This window comes from Haemaphysalis longicornis, unplaced genomic scaffold, assembly GCF_048455015.1.
Source record: "Haemaphysalis longicornis isolate Haplotype H1 unplaced genomic scaffold, Haemaphysalis longicornis Haplotype H1 scaffold_1, whole genome shotgun sequence".
NCBI lineage: Eukaryota > Metazoa > Arthropoda > Arachnida > Ixodida > Ixodidae > Haemaphysalis > Haemaphysalis longicornis.
Window position 1 is genome coordinate 423,755,071 of NW_027526203.1, and position 17,806 is coordinate 423,772,876.

At 51.6% G+C, this 17,806-nt stretch overlaps 1 protein-coding gene across 3 annotated transcripts in view; it reads left to right on the forward strand.

Annotated features, from left to right (window-relative positions):
* Tat (Tyrosine aminotransferase) overlaps nt 1-2,595 on the forward strand; it is a 77,100-nt gene extending 74,505 nt beyond the window's left edge. For all 3 annotated transcript variants that reach the window (XM_077687278.1, XM_077687279.1, XM_077687277.1), the window contains exons 8-12: nt 497-556; nt 620-688; nt 796-879; nt 963-1,061; nt 2,161-2,595. In XM_077687278.1, the coding sequence (XP_077543404.1) occupies nt 497-556; nt 620-688; nt 796-879; nt 963-1,061; nt 2,161-2,346 (498 nt within the window). In that variant the 3' untranslated portion in view covers nt 2,347-2,595. The remainder of the gene's footprint in view (nt 1-496; nt 557-619; nt 689-795; nt 880-962; nt 1,062-2,160) is intronic.
* The last annotated feature ends 15,211 nt before the right edge of the window (nt 2,596-17,806 follow it).

Here is a 17,806-nt window from a genome sequence, read left to right on the forward strand (position 1 = left end):
TCTCTAACAGCGGCGATTTTGGCGACACACTCACAGCCCGTGCTAACTCCCCAACTGTCAGAAAAATAATTTGTACAGAGAGGGTTAGTGCGTACATATAGAGGACAGCAGGGTAGGTGCACGCAAGGACAGTCACGAGCGCTGTGTCCTGTCTGCACTTTTCGCCGTCCTTGTGACCGCTTACTTCGCCCTCCACTTAGCCCTAAAATGGCGGAAACCCAAGCTATATAGAAAACAAAAGCATACGCGCAGAGAAGGAAGAAGACAGAAGGAAGAAGAACAAAGTAGCTGTTTCTCTTTGTCATCAGTTGTAGGCGCTCAGGGAACAGCCCGAAAATCGAGAACGATTTGGAAAGTGGGGAACTCAGATCCCAACTTGATTAGATATGTGCAAGCCGCATGCGGTGGCATGCGGATACCGATGCGTATGCCGCAGAGATTTTCAGTCGAGTAATCTGCCCTCTGTTGTTTGCTTTATTCTTTTTCCGACCCACAGGTTAAGCAAGGACTGCAGTCGTTAAGCCAGAAGATCATGGGAGGAAACGCTCTGATTCAGGTAAAACTAAAACTTCGCGTCGCACGAGCGCTCAGACCTCACGGCGACTGCCATTTATTTCAGGGAGCGCTGCCTTCAATACTGAAGAATACGCCGCAGAAATTTTTTGACGAGACGGTGTCAGCAGTCCAGGTAAGAAAAAAGGACGCGCGATTTTCACTTGAGCGCTCCGTTGTGCATCCTTGAGGGCTTTCCCTGAAGGCCTCTTCCCCCTCTCCTTGTTTTTCGATTCCTCGCAGAAAAACGCCGAGACCGCGTACAAAGCGCTATCGAGCATCCCAGGAATGCGACCAATCATGCCGCAGGGAGCCATGTATCTCATGGTGAGTGCGGGCGGCGAACGCGAGGTCGCCTCGTTCTGCTCGGCTTTGACGGTAGCGGTTTCCCCCTCTCCTCTGCCTCGCAGGTCGGCATCGAAATCAGCAAATTCCCCGAGTACGACAGCGACGCCGAATTCGTCAAGGCGCTGTTCTCCGAGGAGTCTGTGTTCTGCATGCCAGGACGGGTACGGCCACGCATGTTCCTTGTGCACATTCTGGTCAGGCACCGGTGTTTATCCGCCTTTTTGGCCAGCGCCGCACTCTGGCGCGTAAACAACGATAGAAAACGCATGTAAAAGAAAAAAAAAAAGTCCCGAAACAAGTTTCCGACGCTGGCATTCGGCGAACGCTTATAAACTGTGGGCTGAATGCGCCGCCCAGATAGGCGGCCTGCTCCAGACTGCTTCCAGACAGCCGCGGGCAGGCCGGGCTATCGTGGGTTTCACATAACACCCCAGACAGAGTGGATCCGCGAAGGCCAATGCAGAAAAGCACGTGGCCCTATATATCTGCGCCGCCGGACAACCACGAGAACGCCTTTGCGGAGTACGGGCACTCGAAATGGCATCCAAGTTGCGCCCCGAGTGACATCCGATTTGCGCCTCGACCATCATTCGATTTGAGCCGTGAGTTGCACATTGATTATTCCCTACATGAAACTGCAACTCACGGCTCAAATCGAATTTCGCTTGATTTTCGCTTGACGGTGGTATGCGCACCGATGCACGCGGACGGACATTGGGAGGTCCTAAGGTACTCCGCACCGTTACAGGCGAGGGAGTAAGCCCTTTGACTCTCGGGTACTAGCTCACGGTCGTAGCCCAATGGGTAAGACGACTGACAATAACTCTGTCTGGTCTACCAGACACCGGCTCGAATCCTGCGGTGCCGGTGCCGGTGCCTGTGTGATTTTGGGATTGGAAATGCTGTGCGCATGGACACGGACGGACATTGTGCGGTCCTAAAGTACTCCGCACCTAAAACATAATTGTGGACAGTTGGAGGACGAATCCCATGGCTTGAACGCATTTTACTGTGTTATCATCGTTATGGGTGACCACATTTGTAGCTTCGCCTTGCGGCGCATGGATTTGTACGCCAAAACGAACGGACTTAGCGGGATTCTGTGAACGCACACTTATTAATAAGTTGGCCGAGAAACTCTTTCTCGCGACCTTAGCAGACATAAAGAAACGTTACAGAATGGTCGCACTTGGGAGAACATGCATGGGTGGAACCGGTTGGCCAGGTTGTGTATATAACTGATCTCGCCTTTCTTTGCAGTGCTTCCACTTTCCGAACTACTTCCGCATTGTGCTGACGGTGCCGCAAGAGATGATGCTGGAAGCCGTCGACAGAATTGCAGCGTTTTGCAAGGCTCACTACATGGACGAGAACAAGCTTGTACAGCAGAGTGAAAGCAGCCTCGTTATTGGCGGGACACCCATCGCCATGGAGGCCAGGGGATAAGGTACAGGGAGAACTGCGCATAGACTGCGTTGTGCGGATTTGTCGCGGTGCTATGCCGCAGGACAGCGCCTCGGGCGAAGCAGCTGCTTTTACCAGCCGAATCAAGGTGCGCATTTATGTATATAACACGAAGAACTTCGACAATAGTGCCAGCAGTTCTGCGGAACCGCAGAAGGCACATGTACCTTCACTTGTAATGAACGCGAAAAACTGTTTTTAAGGACTAATAAAATTTACGTTTGAATCAAACCGGGCAGTCTTCTTTCCTTTGCAACACTTGATACCTTTACCGGCGCCTTAACATTCGCTGAGCACGGAAACGTTGGCTGGCCGCGGAAGTGGTTTGAATACTGTGGACAGTCGAACACAAGGGTATACAATCCTTCGCACTGCCTCCTTACAACCATCCAGCTACTTCAAAAAGGCGGGCTCACCGCGTCAAACGGCTTCAGCGCAGCTGCCAGCGGGCCCTGCGCTCAACAGGGTGCCCGCCATCGCCTGCGCTTCATGTTGCCGTAATAGACGCAACTGACCAGGGTCTACCTACCCCAAGCGGACCACATCAAGGTATTCCCGCAGTTCTTCCATTCTGATGATGACGCGGAAAACCCGCCAGCCTCTAACAAGCCTGCTGTTGAACAAGAACCAGATGGTCGGAATGCGTCTTCTGACACAACTGGCACGGAAATGAATGAAGGAGACTTCACAATGGTCACGTATACAAGAAAAGCAAGCCGCCAGGATTCTCGTGGTCTTTAAACCAGCCGAAGGTTATAGTTCGTGGAGAGCCAACCACAACTTACGGGCGTCTGAGGTCGTGGCAACGGCGCAAGAAAAAGTTTTAACCCATCGCCTGAAGCCATCCATCCCTACATGAAGCCACGGCATGCCTCTTGTGAGTCCGTGACAATGGTCGTAGTTTTGGTTTGTGTGAGGCCGAGAGCGATGGCGAGTTCTTCTGTTTCTTTAGTCGTGGCACTTGGAATGGAGGCACTGGTCAAGTGTTTACTCCCGTCCGTCACCATGGCAACCATGGCTCTTTACCTTTCTAGTGAGCTGCGTCCGTGTACGTCTTCGTCGGGACTCGGGAGTAAATCTTATTCAGCGTTCTTGCGCGTGCTTCTCTGTGGCCTTGATAGTAGGTCAGGTGCATATTTCCGGGTAACGGGTGGAGCTACTATAGATTTATGCCACGATTCCGGGATCACCTGCGACTGGGGCGGGTCTCGCGGAACCCACTTAAGTTTGGTCAGTGCATTGCGGTCCGATCGTGTACGGGCGAGCCGTGCCCTTTGATTTGACAAGTAGCCCTCAACAAGTTCCGCCACTGTACTGTGCAGCCCGATTCGGAGCAACATGTGTGTGGATGCCTTCATGGGTAATCCAAAGGCTTGTTTTAGAGACGCGTATGAACACATCGATCTTGTACTGTTCCGCTCTGCTCCGGATAACGTATGGAGCGGCGTAGGTTATGTGTGAAAGGACGAACGATTGGATAAGCCTGAGCATGTCACCCTCTTTCCTGCCTCTGTGTCGGTTCGTGACCCTGCATATCATATGCATGTCTTATGCAGTGGTCATGGTGAGTTGCAACAATGCGTTGTTCTTGCCGTCCGACTGGATGGGCAGGCCCAGTATCTTGATGGATTCGCTTGGTTTGATGTCGTGCCCATCGAGGGTGATTTGAATGCTGTCGACACCCTTCTTAGTTCGGCGCATCCCCGCCACGAGAAGCTCAGGCTTCTGTGGTGAGCACGACAGCCCGCGTCTTTATGCGTACTCATTCACAGTGTCTGCGGCTAGCTTGAGAGTGTCCTGCAACTTTCCTAGGGAATTGAGGCCCGTCCATACATAAAGTCACGTCGTTCGCGTACAGGGCATGGCTTAAGTTCGGTCTGCTCAGGGAATTCCAGGAACGCGATGTTGAAGAGTAATGGGAAGAGGGCTGAGCTTTGGGGAGTCCATTTGCTCCCGAGTGTGATGGGATTAGAGGTGACGTCCCCGGTCTTGACTATGGCTCTGCGGTTGGAAAGAAAATGAGCAATGTAGTTGTAGGTTCTCTTCCCGCATCCTGTGTTGGAAAAGTTAGGAAGGATCGCCTCAAGTGCCACGTTATAGAAGGCTCCCTTCAAGTCTAGAGTTAGTATAGCCATCGGGGAGTGACGCGTGGCAGGGACGAGGATCTTCTCTTTCAGTTGCATAAGCACGTCTTGTGTACCGAGATGTGTTCTGAAGCCGAACATTGTATTCGGTGCTTGTTGCATTGCGTCAAGGTGGTTTTGCAGTTTTAAGTGCAATGCACTTCTTAAGCGACCCTGAACCTGCGTCTACCGGCAATGTCCGCGCACGTGGAGATGGGCGCGCGCAGCCTGGCCGCTGACATGGCACATACCCACGTGGGGGATTGGCCAAGAATCGGGCGTGAGAAGGGCTAATGCACCTGCTTAAAGGAGTACTGACACGAAATTTCAAAGCTGAGATCCGCTCTAGCAATCAAGTACAACGACAACACAAATAGGTGTCTGTGAATAAATGCATCTTTCTTTCTTTGTAGTTGTGTGTGTGTGTGATCTCTCTTTCGCGAACATTACCGAACCGCGCAAATTCAACTCGTGCATTCGCACTTTCACATTCTTCCCCTCGGGGAAATGCGGGGAATTTTTTTTCCGTATCATTCTCTATATGATTTTGCCAATACAGTACATGTTAGTGATATCGGTCGCAGGTTCTCGATGTGTGGCAATTTGCCGGGCTTTGGGATGAAGCGATTTTCAGCCATCTTCAACTGATCCGGAAGTTATCCATTAATCCAGAAGGAGTTAAAATGGCTGATTAGGATTTCTATGGTGGGGTCATCCAGGTTGGCGATAAGCTTATTTGTAACTTGATCAGGCCCGGGGCACTGTTCTGCTTGCTGTCTGATATTGCCTCTCCAAACTATTACAGTTGAATCTCCTCGTCTAGTTCGTGGTCGGGATTTCCTCTGTAGGGAGGGGGAGAGAAGCCTCCATGTGTCTGGAGATGCTTCTTCTCCAGGTCCTTCAGGACTTCAGCGCTGGTTCCCGATAGGCATTGAGTGTGCGCACCAGGCCCCTAGCTGTTAGACGCTCTTTCAGGGGGTCGATTAAGTGCCTGATTCGTTGCCATGTTTTCTTCGTGGTCAACGTGCCGTGTAGGCCATCGCAGATATAGCACAGCACTGGCTCATACTCTGCAGTCTTCCGGAGCTTTTTCGTTGTGTATTTGCCGTATCCACCCTCTTGTGAGGCTGTGTCGCGCTTCCAATATGTGTAAGTGTTTTGGGTCTTCATAAGGTATCCCTTAAGAGGTAGCTATGTCCGAGTGTGCGCTTGGGCATTTCTTAGAGCCGCTTCCGTCAGTTCTTTATATTGTCACGAAGTCAAAGACGACGAAGTTGTCTTCAAGGAAAACAAGTTTATTGGAGCGAACTTGTGCTCCCCTAACAACTCAAAGAATACACAGGCGGCGAAGCGGCAGTCACTATAACGTGACGTGTGCAGGCGAGCTCCGGCGATTGGAATTAAAAGCCGCGGCGTCTGCTCTGCAGGCTTTTATCTTTAGGCGCGAGTGTTTCTCCAACCGTCGATTTATATCCAGAACAAAGAAGATTATTCTAGGCTGTTCACGTTAGTTCGGAACGCTCTCCCTATCAGAAGAGATAACTTATGCGGCATAGAAAGAAAGAATGGAACACGCGCTTCCCTTGGCGGCACACAGATAACACAGACCGGCGCAGCCGGGCGGTAAAAGCAAAACACAAATAAAAAAACCCAATGCATGGTTCGCGCCATTACGACCCCCCTCCCCCCGTCTCTATGAGTGCATCGACCCGATGCTAACATAAGCCACAGTCAGAACAAATAAAAAATAAAAGACCGTCATCATGCGTACAAAGGTTTTAAGCGAACCACGTGGACGACTTCGGGTCGCGTGCCTCGTCGTGATGTGCCGGAATCACCATCGGGGATCACTTCGTAGGTAAGCTGGCCAACACGTCGTAGAATCTGGTACGGTCCGAAATACCGTCGTAGAAGCTTCTCACTCAGTCCGCGTCGTCGGGTGGGAGTCCAAACCCACACACGATCCCCTGGGTGGTACTCGGCGTCTCGGCGTCGAAGGTTGTAGCGGCTGGCATCCACCAGCTGCTGGTCCGTTGTACGAACTCGAGCGAGCTGGCGGGCCTCCTCCACACGCTGAATGTATCCTTGGACGTCGGCGTTGAGGCCGTCGTCTTCTACGTGCGGAAGCATGGCGTCAAGCATCGTAGTCGGCCGCCTTCCGTAGACAAGCTCGAACGGTGGCATCTGTGTAGTTCCTTGGATAGCCATGTTGTACGCAAACGTGACATATCGGAGCACTTCGTCCCAGGTCTTATGTTCAACATCGGCGTACATGGACAGCATATCCGCAATCGTCTTGTTCAAACGTTACGTTAGCCCATTCATTTGGGGGTGGTAGGCCGTCGTTCATCGGTGATCCGTGTTTCTGTATATATAGCGTAAGATCCCTTGCATCAGCTCGGCAGTAAAGGCCGTTCTGCGGTCCGTAATTAGAACTTCAGGGGCTCCATGTCGCAGCACAACTTGACTTATGAAGCACTTTGCGACTTGAGCAGTCCCCCTCGGAAGAGCAGCGGTCTCTGCGTAGGGCGTCATGTAGTCTGTCGCTACGACAATCCACTTGTTCTCGGACCGTGACGTAGAGAACAGGTCCAAAAGGTCCATTCCAATCTGCTGGAAATGCCTCAACGGGACGGCGATCGGCTGCAGAAGTCTGGCGGGTCTCGTCGGCGGCGTTTTTCATCTGGCAGTCACGGCAGCTCCGGACGTATATAGGTGACGTCGGTGACCTCACCTTGATTTTCCAATTGTGCGAGCTGTGCCGAGATGTCCGGAATACGGGTCGTCGTGGCACGCTTCCAAAATTTCGTCACGAAGATCTGCCGGGATGACAAGAAGGTAATTCGTTCTCGTTCCGGGGCTGAAATTTTTCTTCACGAGGACGGAGTTTTTGAGGCTGAATGCTGGTAAGTTTCGTTTGAAGGCCCTATGCACGGCGACATTGCGTCCTTCCAGGTAGTCGATCATGACGCGTAACTCGGGGTCGGCACGCCCTTGGGCGGCTAGATCGCTCTCCGTCACGACTCCGAAGAACGCGCTGTCGGCATCGGAGTCTTGAGGTGGTGGATCGACGGGGGCACGGGACAGACAGTCGGCGTCGGAGTGTTTCCTGCCGGATTTATAAACGACTGTAACGTCGAATTCCTGCAGGCGCAAGCAGGCGCCCAGAGGGGTTCTTCAAATTGGCGAGCCAACACAGCGCATGGTGGTCTGTCACAACCTTGAACGGTCTATTATACACGTATGGGCGAAATTTTGAAATGGCCCATATGATAGCCAGGTACTCTTTCTCGGAGGCAGGGTAGTTTTTCTCCTCCTTCGACAGACCCCGGCTGGCATAGGCGATAACCTTTTCACAACCGCTTTGCTTTAGGACGAGGACGGCACCCAAACCTATATCACTGGCGTCCGTGTGCATTTCTGTTTCGGCGCTTTCGTCGAAATGAGCGAGCACGGGAGAGCTTTGCAGGCGTTTTTGCAGCTCGCAGGCCTTTTCTTGGTCGTTTTCCCAGCTAAAAGGCGTGCTATCGTTCGTCAAGCGTGTGAGTGGCTCTGCAATGCGTGCGAAGTTTGCGACGAAGCGCCGGTGGTATGCGCACAGTCCGAGAAATCTTCGCACGCCCTTCTTGTCTTTCGGTCTTGGGAAGTTCGCAATGGCTGAAGTTTTTGCCGGGTCAGGTAGGACTCCCGCGGCGTTGACGACGAGGCCCAAGAACTTCAGCTCCTCATACGCGAAACGACACTTTTCAGGCTTCAGCGTTAACCCCGACGTACGAATGGCCTCGAGTACAGACTCCAACCTTGCAAGGTGTTCATCGAAAGTCCGGGCGAATACCACAACGTCGTCGAGGTATACGAGGCATGTGTGCCACTTCAGGCCAGCTAGCGCAGTGTCCATGACCTTTGAAACGTTGCTGGCTCCGTGCACACCCCAAAAGGCATCACCTTGAACTCGTATAGGCCGTCCGGGGTTATAAATGCAGTCTTTTCTCGGTCTCTCTCATCCACTTCAATTTGCCAGTAGCCGGTCTTCAGATCCATCGATGAGAAGTACTTGGCATGGCAGAGGTGGTCGAGGGCGTCGTCGATTCGTGGCAGGGGGTACACGTCCTTTTTGGTGATTTTGTTCAGTCGCCGGTAGTCAACGCAGAACCAAATGTGCCGTCTTTTTTCTTTACGAGTACGACCAGCGGAGCCCAGGGGCTTTTCGATAGCTGTATAATGTCGTCGCTGGGCATGTTGTCGACTTGAGTCCGGATGGCTTCCCGCTCGTGTGAAGAGACGCGGTACGGTGACTGTCGGGTAGGTCGGGCTCCATCTTCGGTTATAATTCGGTGCTTCGCCAGGGGTGTCTGGCGTAATTTTGAACTTGACGAAAAACACTCGCTGTAGAAACGCAGCAAATCCAGTAATCTGTCCCGATGTTCTTGCGGCAGCGCCGGGTTCACGTCGAAAGGATGCAGCAGCTTGGAAGCATCTGCGCGTGGCATTCAAAGTTGGCGATCGCGATCACTTGACTTGCTTCTTCCGTTTCTTCGAGGAACGAAATTGCAGCGCCCTTGTTTAGATGCTGGTACTCCTCGGTGAAATTGGTGACTAAAACCAGAGTCCTTCAATGCCTTTCTGGTCATGAAACTTCGGCATCACGCTATGGGAGAGCTTCGTACGCTACCGCGCCGCGGCGCTGGGGTTGATCGGAGGGCAGTGGGGGGCGTGGTCAGAGCGCGTTTGGCAGGGAACGAACCACGGAGTAAGATAAAAACAGACGCTCGCCGCCTTACCAGCAGTGCGCTTTCGCTTTACGTGACGTGGGCCGCTCAAATGGACTTATCATTTTGTGAGTGGCGAAAAAATTTGGTGCGAACGGGCATGCTGCTACTGTGTTCTTGCCTGCCGGTCTGGCTACAGAGCAGCGGCGGCCGCCCGATGCCCTCCGATCTGCGGTGGCGCCACTCGCGGTAGCCTTTGTCCCCGTACGAAACTTGGCCGGGAGTTTCATGACCAGAGAAGCATTGAAGGACTCTGCTAAAACATTGGATTTTCATTCCATAAAGCGCGTAATGCCTCTTGCGACGGAGACACCGCGGTTGAGAAGCAACCTTTGGTCACTCTCTATGATAGCGTCGATGTCAGGAGCAGCGTCCTCACAGTAGACGGCGATCATCAAGCTTGCGCGGGGTGGCAGGGTGACGTGATCGTCGGCGATCCTTACAGCAGCACGGTGATCGGGGTTCGGCTGCGGCGTCGTGGAGTGATCGGAGGAAGAAGTTATCATGGGGTCCGTCAAAAAGACCATTCCGAGAATTACATCGCGGGAGCAGTTAGGCAAAACGCCGAACTCAGCAGGGTACGTAGTGCCGCCTATGGTGACGCGTGATGTGCACGTTCCACTTGGCGTTACGAGACGGCCTCCTGCTGTGCGTATATATATATACGGACCGTCCCATCTTGTCGTAACTTTCTTCAGCTTAGACGCGAATGAGCCGCTCATTACCGCGTAGTCGGCTCCCATGTCGATGAGGGCGACTACGTCAAAGCCGTCGATGGACAACTGGACGTCGGACGCCGCTTTCCTCGAGTTTCGGGTCCGTCGGGGCGTTGTATCTACGCTTGTGCGTGTTGACGGTCGGGCACTATGCGTCGTCATTGTCGTCGTCTCCTCAGCGGCAGTATCTGTCATTTCGGGTACGCGTAGCGTCGTGCCGTCGTCGTGTTCGGAAGTCACGCCCGGGTTAGATAGGGTCGTCGGGCTGCGGGTACGGTGTTCGGTGCGGCCATGCGTCGTTGGAGGGCTTTCGTTTTTTCGCCGTTGTGCAACTTCACCTCCAGAAGTTGCTGCTTTTAGTTTCCCCCGCGTGGGCTGGGGGACCTTCCACGTGAGAAGTCAGCGGTGCTATGGCGGTTCGGCGACTGGTACGGGTAGGGCGACGGCGAATGGTTGAAGCGGGCTGGTCCTCGGTTGGTGTTGGACAGGTATTCGTCGATCTCAGTAGGGCGCTGGCCGGGTCGGGGGCGTGGTGCATCGACGGAGAATCCTCGCAGACCGAGCCTCTTGTAAGGGCAGCGACGGTAGATGTGGTCGGCGTTCGCTACACGTCGGTCTTCCTCGGCGTCTGGTATTGGACTACCGGGGGTCGGGCGGGCGACAGGGAACGGCGGTATGGCGGGGCCTCTTGACGACGGATTGGAGCAGGGCGGGGTCGACGAAGAGCTGCGGAGTAGGTCATCGCTTGGGGCTCACGGGGTGCTTCGGATGGCGTAGAAGCCTCCAGTGCCTGTTGAACCTCTTCTCGAATGACGCCAGTCAGGGAAGTCATTTGAGGTTGCTGCGTCGTTGGAAAAAGCTTCCGAAGCTCCTCCCTGACCACTGCTCGGATGGTCTCGCGCAATGTATCGGAGCTTACAGTTGCGGCACCGATTGTCTCCGAGAATAGCGCGTTGACAGGGCGGTCGTACTGCCTCGTTCGAATTTCGAGAGTCTTCTCCAATGCGGCAGCCTCAGACGTGAATTCAGCCCTCGTTTTAGGGGGATTGCGGACAAGGCAGACAAAGAGTTCTTGCTTCACTCCTCGCATTAGAAACCTGTGTAGCGAAAGAAGACCAGCGTCTGGCTTCCAAACTGGTGATCGAGTCGACTAGCGAGGCAGTGAGCGCCCCCCGATCCTCCTCTTCCTCCTCTTCTACTCCCCCTACTGTCGCCCCCTGCCTGCGCATCTTTATTTCTTAACATACTCCCGCCGCCGCCAAGTTGGTCAGGAGCTAGCTGGCAGCGGCACGGTCAGTTTCGACTTCCATAGCGGCGCATGATTTCACAGCAGCGATGCTTGCAGGCTGGCTCGGGGATCCAGTGGAGCATTTGGCTGGGCATCTCGGTGCCGTCGATTTCTGTAAACAGCTTTGTCAAGGCGGCCACCGGGATCGAATGGGAACAGCTGCTGCGGTCGGCCAAATTTGCAGAGATTATGCGGCGAGCGTAGTGGCACTGTCGTTACGTCCACGTCTGATACGCGTTCCGTGAAGTAATCGGTGTGTTCCAGAATCACACCCGGTTTCTCTGCGAACCACAGGACTTCGCTCTCTTCAGACCTACAAACACTGTAGAAAGGCGCGTCCAGCGTCGAATTGCTCTTGTTGAATAAGGGGTAGTCACCATCGAAGCTTTTGTTGAGGATGCCTCCCCACCGGGCCTGGACTAGCGCGGCCGAAGCTCGCTTCCGGCGTCGAAGCTCGCTCATAGAGCGTCGGAGAAGCAGGCGCTTCGTTATCCACTGAAGCAAGTTTACCTTCTGCACGAATAGTGTTTTCGTTTCTGGACCCAATGAAAATATCTTCGACTCAAAACCGGGTTGCTGAGCTGCTTGCGAAACGAGAGATGCGTCGCCGACGTAATGGTCGCCACAGGGAAGCTCGGATCTATCCAAAACAAGAGTCGCATCATCGACGCTAGCGCCGTGGCAGAACGGGTCAGACATCTCCAGAGCGGTAGTCAAGTCGTCGAAGTGAGGGTTGCGGAAGGGCTGTAGCGACATCTCTGACGTGAGAGCCGTGTCGGCGACGCCAGCGCTGTGGCAAGGCCGGTCAGACGTCTCGGAAACGATAGTCGCGTCAGCGACGGCGAGGTCTCGGCAGGGTCCCCGAGATTTCTCCACCACGGCAATCACGGCAACACCAGGGTATGGAGGCCGCTGGAGCCGCTCTCCCGGGCTGAGCCCCTCGGGGTCTTGCTTGGCGTCCTGAAAGGCTGCAGCGCCTCCGTCGTCATTGTTCTGTTCTTCTACCGCCGCACCAGTCATTTCCCGGATGGGCGGCACGTCACCCGGGACCATTGTCCGCCGGGCCTCCTTGGGGAGCGAGCAAATAGTCGAGGTTGCGATGCGGGTGGTGAACAGGGCCGCCTGAGGTTGAAGGACGGGGCTTGCGGAAGAGTCTTGGCTCGCAGAGAAGCGTACGCGCGTTCGCAGGGCGCAGATACGCTCGTCGTAATGGATCGCTTCCAAAACGTCAGCATCAAATTCTTTATCCTTCAGGTTCTCCTGAACTTGAGCGTCGAGTTTGTGAAGGCTCACCTGGTCATGCAAGATGAGGTCGAGGACATTTTGCCGGTCTATGGCCGTTGCTGCCCGACTCCGCAGCAAGGCGTCGAGCACTGCCATGGTCCCTGAGACGGTCGCTCGCAGGGCATCTCGGCGAATACGAAGAACGTCCATGGCACCAGTCGATGAAGCAAGACGCTGGGGTTTCGAATACCTAGGAGACGAGGTCAGCTTTGGCACGAGCCGAAAGGGGCGGTAGTCGAGGGCAAGGCTTCCAGGATAAAGCAGTGCGAAGGTATCCAAGCCTCGCGTGCCTCGGAGCTGCTGCGTCGTCAAACGTGGGTCCGCTCGTGCCTTGTTTCCCGGGTTTTGGCACCAGAAATTGTGTAGCGAAAGAAGACCAGCGTCTGGCTTCCAAACTGGTGATCGAGTCGACTAGCGAGGCAGTGAGCGCCCCCCGATCCTCCTCTTCCTCCTCTTCTACTCCCCCTACTGTCGCCCCCTGCCTGCGCATCTTTATTTCTTAACAACCTGAGCTTCTTTTCTTCAGTCATTTCGGGGTCTGCGCGGCGAAATAGTTGCTTCATCTCCTCAACGAAGTTCAAGACCTCTTCGTTGGGGTGCTGCGTGCGCGTTTCCAGCAAAAGTGCGGCTCGTTCTGTCCACACGACGGTGGCGAATGTTTTAAGGAACTCGCTTTTAAAGAGAGTCCAGTTGGTTAGAGAGCTTTTCTTGTTCTTCCAAATAGAAGAAAACATGGCGAAAGTTTCTTCGTCAACCCACCTGGTAAAGATGCGGACGCGCTCCACTTTCTCCAACCACTCCTCAGGGTCTTCTCCGGGGGATCCGCGAAACGATGGTGGTTCCCAGGGCTGTCGCAGGACGAGGGCAGGATTAGAAGCGCTGGTCATGGTGCCTGCGTTGATCTTGGTGGTTTTCACGTCGTCTTCTTTGTTCACGTTATCCGGAACCAGTCCAAACTCCCGCTGAAGGCGACTGACACGAGTTGGGCTCGCTTGTCGGCTTGACGAGGGCTTAGGGTGCATGTACCCAGCACCTCCACCCAGAGGTCGGCGAACTCACTCATAGTCCACTCACTCAGACTCATTTGGACTCAAACTCACGCGTGAGTTTGACGCGTGAGTTTGAGTTTGAGTGAGCGCGAGGCTAGTGTGGCATGGTGAGTTTGAGCTCGAGCGAGTTTGAGCCGAGTGAGCCCGACTGAGTTTGAGTACATTTTGAATTTGAGTCCATTTTGAGTTTGAGTACATTTTGAGTTTGAGTCCATTTTGAGTTCTGAGTTCATTTTGAGTTCCGAGTACATTTTGAGTTTGAGTCTATTTTGAGTTCTGAGTCCATTTTGAGTACTGAGTCCATTTTGAGTTCTGAGTCCATTTTGAGTACTGAGTCCATTTTGAGTTTTGAGTACATATTGAGTTTTGAGTACATTTTGAGTTCTGAGTACATATGAGTTTTGAGTCCATTTTGAGTTTGAGTACGTATGAGTATCCTAGCAGGCAGCTATGGTTGGCTGTTAAGTTTCATGCGTCGCTGTGGGCTCGGAATTCAGGTTACCTGCGGGTCCAATTGAGTTTGAGTACGCTGAGACCTAGTGAATTCCGAGTCCATTTTGAGTTCCGATTACATTTTGAGTTTGAGTCCATTTTGAGTTCTGAGTACATTTTGAGTTTGAGTACATTTTGAGTTTTAGTCCATTTTGTGTTCTGAGTCCATTTTGAGTTCTGAGTACATTTTGAGTACTGAGTCCATTTTGAGTTCTGAGTACATTTTGAGTTTGAGTACATTTTGAGTTTGAGTACATATTGAGTTTTGAGTACATTTTGAGTTCTGTGTATATATGAGTTTTGAGTCCATTTTGAGTTTGAGTACATATGAGTAGCCTAGCAGGCAGCTATGGTTGGCTGTTAAGTTTCATGCGTCGCTGTGGGCTCGGAATTCAGGTTACCTGCGGGTACGGCACCATTCGCGATCCGCGTGATCGGTTGGGAGGGAGGGGGTGTATGATTTCTTTTTACTTTCTTGTTGAATTTTCATGACCCTAAGCACTTGCTGTATACCAAGTTTTCGCGGCTGGTGCGTGAGTGATAATTGACTGGTGAGGTCATAAAAAAGGGTTGTCTTAACTTTTCCTCCTGATGGATCCACTAAGAGGGTGGGAAAGGGTGGTGGGAAAGCACACTGCGGCGCTTGCTTGCTTGTTGTTCGCCTGCTACTGTTAACGGCTTGATATACTAGAGGTCACAAAGGTAGAGGTGAGAGCCGGGGGGAAAAGGGGGCGGGGGCTGTCCCTTCTGCTGTTTCAAATGAATCAGCTGAATTGACTGGGCAACGCCCCTTTAGACAGAATAATGACCGCATTAGATTGGGTGAAATGTCAAACTGATGACGCTAAGGCGTGTAAGGTATCAAATGAAAGGTCCCGATTAACGGAATCACGCGGGGTAAACAAAAAAAATGCTTCCTCATTGTAGTCATCAGGCAGTCATAATGAGTGATAGATTGGGTTAAAATTCAAAATAACGCTGCGAGGGCATCTTGGGAATCAAATTCAAGGTCTCGATGTGGGGAATCATTCGGGACAAAATGAGTTATGGTTATATAATGACGTAGTCATGGTTAGTCATAGATTCGGTTAAAATTTAAGTTCATTGCGCTAGGGCGTGTGGCGTATCAAATTAAAGGTCTCGATGAGGGTAATCACGTGCTTCCTGATTATTATCATGACATCAAGGTGGGTCATAAATTAGGTTAAAATTCACAATGACACCACTGGGTGTACGGGGCATCAAATTGAAGGTTCCGATGAGGGAAATCACGTGGGACAAAAATGCGGTATGGCTATATCATGAGATAGTCGTGGTTAGTCATTGATTGGTTTAACATTCAAATTGATTCCGCTGGGATGTGATGGGTATCAAATTAATGGTCTTGATGAGCGGAATCACGTGGGAGAAATACAAAAATGCTTCCTGGTTATAACCATGAGATAGTCATGGCGAGTCTTATATTGGGTTAAAATTCGAAGTGACCCCTAGGGCGTGTAGGGTATCAAATTTACGGTCTTGACGAGGGGAATCACGTGGTACAAATAAAAAAGGCTTCGTGGTTCTAATCATGAGATAGTCCTTATGAGTCATAGATTGGGTTAAATTCAAGGTGAGGCTGCTAAAGCATGTGGGGTGTCAAATTGAAGGTTTCAGTTAGGGGAATCACGTCGGACATTTAAATAATGCGTCCTGGTTACAATCATGAGAGTCATGGTTAGTTTGACCGGTATGAATTCCATATGATCCTGCTAGGGTGTGTGGGGTATCAAATTAAAGGGATCACGTGGGACAAATATAAAAATGCTTTCTGATTATAGTTATGAGGATATAGCAAACGGTATCTTTCTTTAATTGCTGGGTAGGGTTTAACCAAAATTCCCTGCCAACCCGTAAGGCAGTTGTGCTATATACATGCGAAGGTTTGTCCAGAGATGTCCATCAATGCGGTATATAGTAATAAAAATATTGGCGTCTAATTGCTGAATCATCGAGGCAGGATGGCATGGGGTAAAAACAAAAGCCATGCCAAGCTCTCGAACTTAAATCACCAGACTCAAAAACTCTCTGCTAATAGCTGCCATTCAAACGTTACTTCCTCCATTTTCCCGTGTCCCAACAAGCAAATCCTTCGACACATATGGTGTTCTGGAAATTGTGGACGACCATAGGTAACAGGGGGCATCAGAGCTCATCAGAAAGGCGAATTTCACATTTCTTTATGAATCAGCCTTGCGGCCGCGTTTCGTGTCCGTAATTTCTTTCCCTCAGTGTACCAACGTACACTCGAATCAAGAATTGACCAATTACAGGTTAGACATTAACTCCTTGCTAGAGTGCAGGAGATAGAGAGGCAACAGAGCCACCAAGACATAAACAGACATTGCGACAGAAGGAAAACACTACAGAAAAATAAGAAAGCGCAGTTTGTGTGTGCGTTCGAACTGATTTTATTACAATGAGAAATCAGCGCAAGATATCAAAACTCGCACATGATGACAATGTAAAGGAAAAGAATTAACTCGGGCTCTGCAGTTCGACTACATCTCAAACACAATGAAAGAACAGATGACTGACGCAACACACACACAGACACACACACACACACGCACGCACGCACGCACGCGCACTCGCACACGCGTGCATGCTGGAAATTAACAGCTGGGTACGGTGGCGGTAATTGCTTACAACGATAGCGTGGTGCTGAGCCGAGCTACGAGAGCTCATCCCACCTAGAAAATGCTAATAAAAACTGATATAAGTGCCTCAGCAAACAACGAGGCACTTTTCTGTTTGTCCCACGTGATTTCCCTCTTCGAGACCCTCAATTTGATACCCCACATTCTTTAGCGCCACATCTCTGAATTTTAACCCAATCTGAGACTATCCATGACTCCCGTGTTACACGGTTCGCCATTTTCGATATTTTTTCTCCGTATTATTTTTGTAGTTTTTTAACATTTAGTTTGATCAATTGTCTACATTTACGCTTTTATAATTATTACAGGTTGAACTTCCGTGATATCTGCATTTTCGTGTAAATGCAGGGCGTTACACGATCCTGGTGGGGGTAGGGAGAGGGGGGTACTCGGCAAAGAATGTTACGCATTAAAAAAGCCAAGGCATATCCATGAACGCCTTGCGCTTCAGAGATTCGCGGGGACAGTTCGCTTTGACACAAGGCGTTTTTTCAGGATGCAGAGCAAGAATGCACGGAATCGTAACCCTAAACAGCTTCGACATAAATGAACGGAGCAGTGAGCCACATCCCCTCGCTCAATCTTGCTTGTTTCGACCCAGGGACCCAGCACACCATCGAGTCTGGACCGCCTCTGTCATAAACACGAACACGGAGCCTACATCAACAGGGACCCAGCACACCATCGAGTCTGGACCGCCTCTGTCATAAACACGAACACGCCTACATCAAGAGTTTGGTATCCAATATATACGTACAATTGCTTGCAACCAGCGCTAGTCATCATGGGCAGCAGGTATAGCTGTATTAAATCTGCAACGAAAATTGTTTCCGACCTCACAGGAGCTACGGTGTCATGTCATGCCGAATGCAAGAGTTTGAGCTCACGAATTTGCACCCGTAATATTTTTACCACGCGTGAATTTGAAAACACTGAATGCTAATGAAATCAGAGTTCATCTGAGCCACAGTAAATTCCTAGCACGAGAGAGTTGCGAGGCCATTTGAGTTCTGAATTCATTT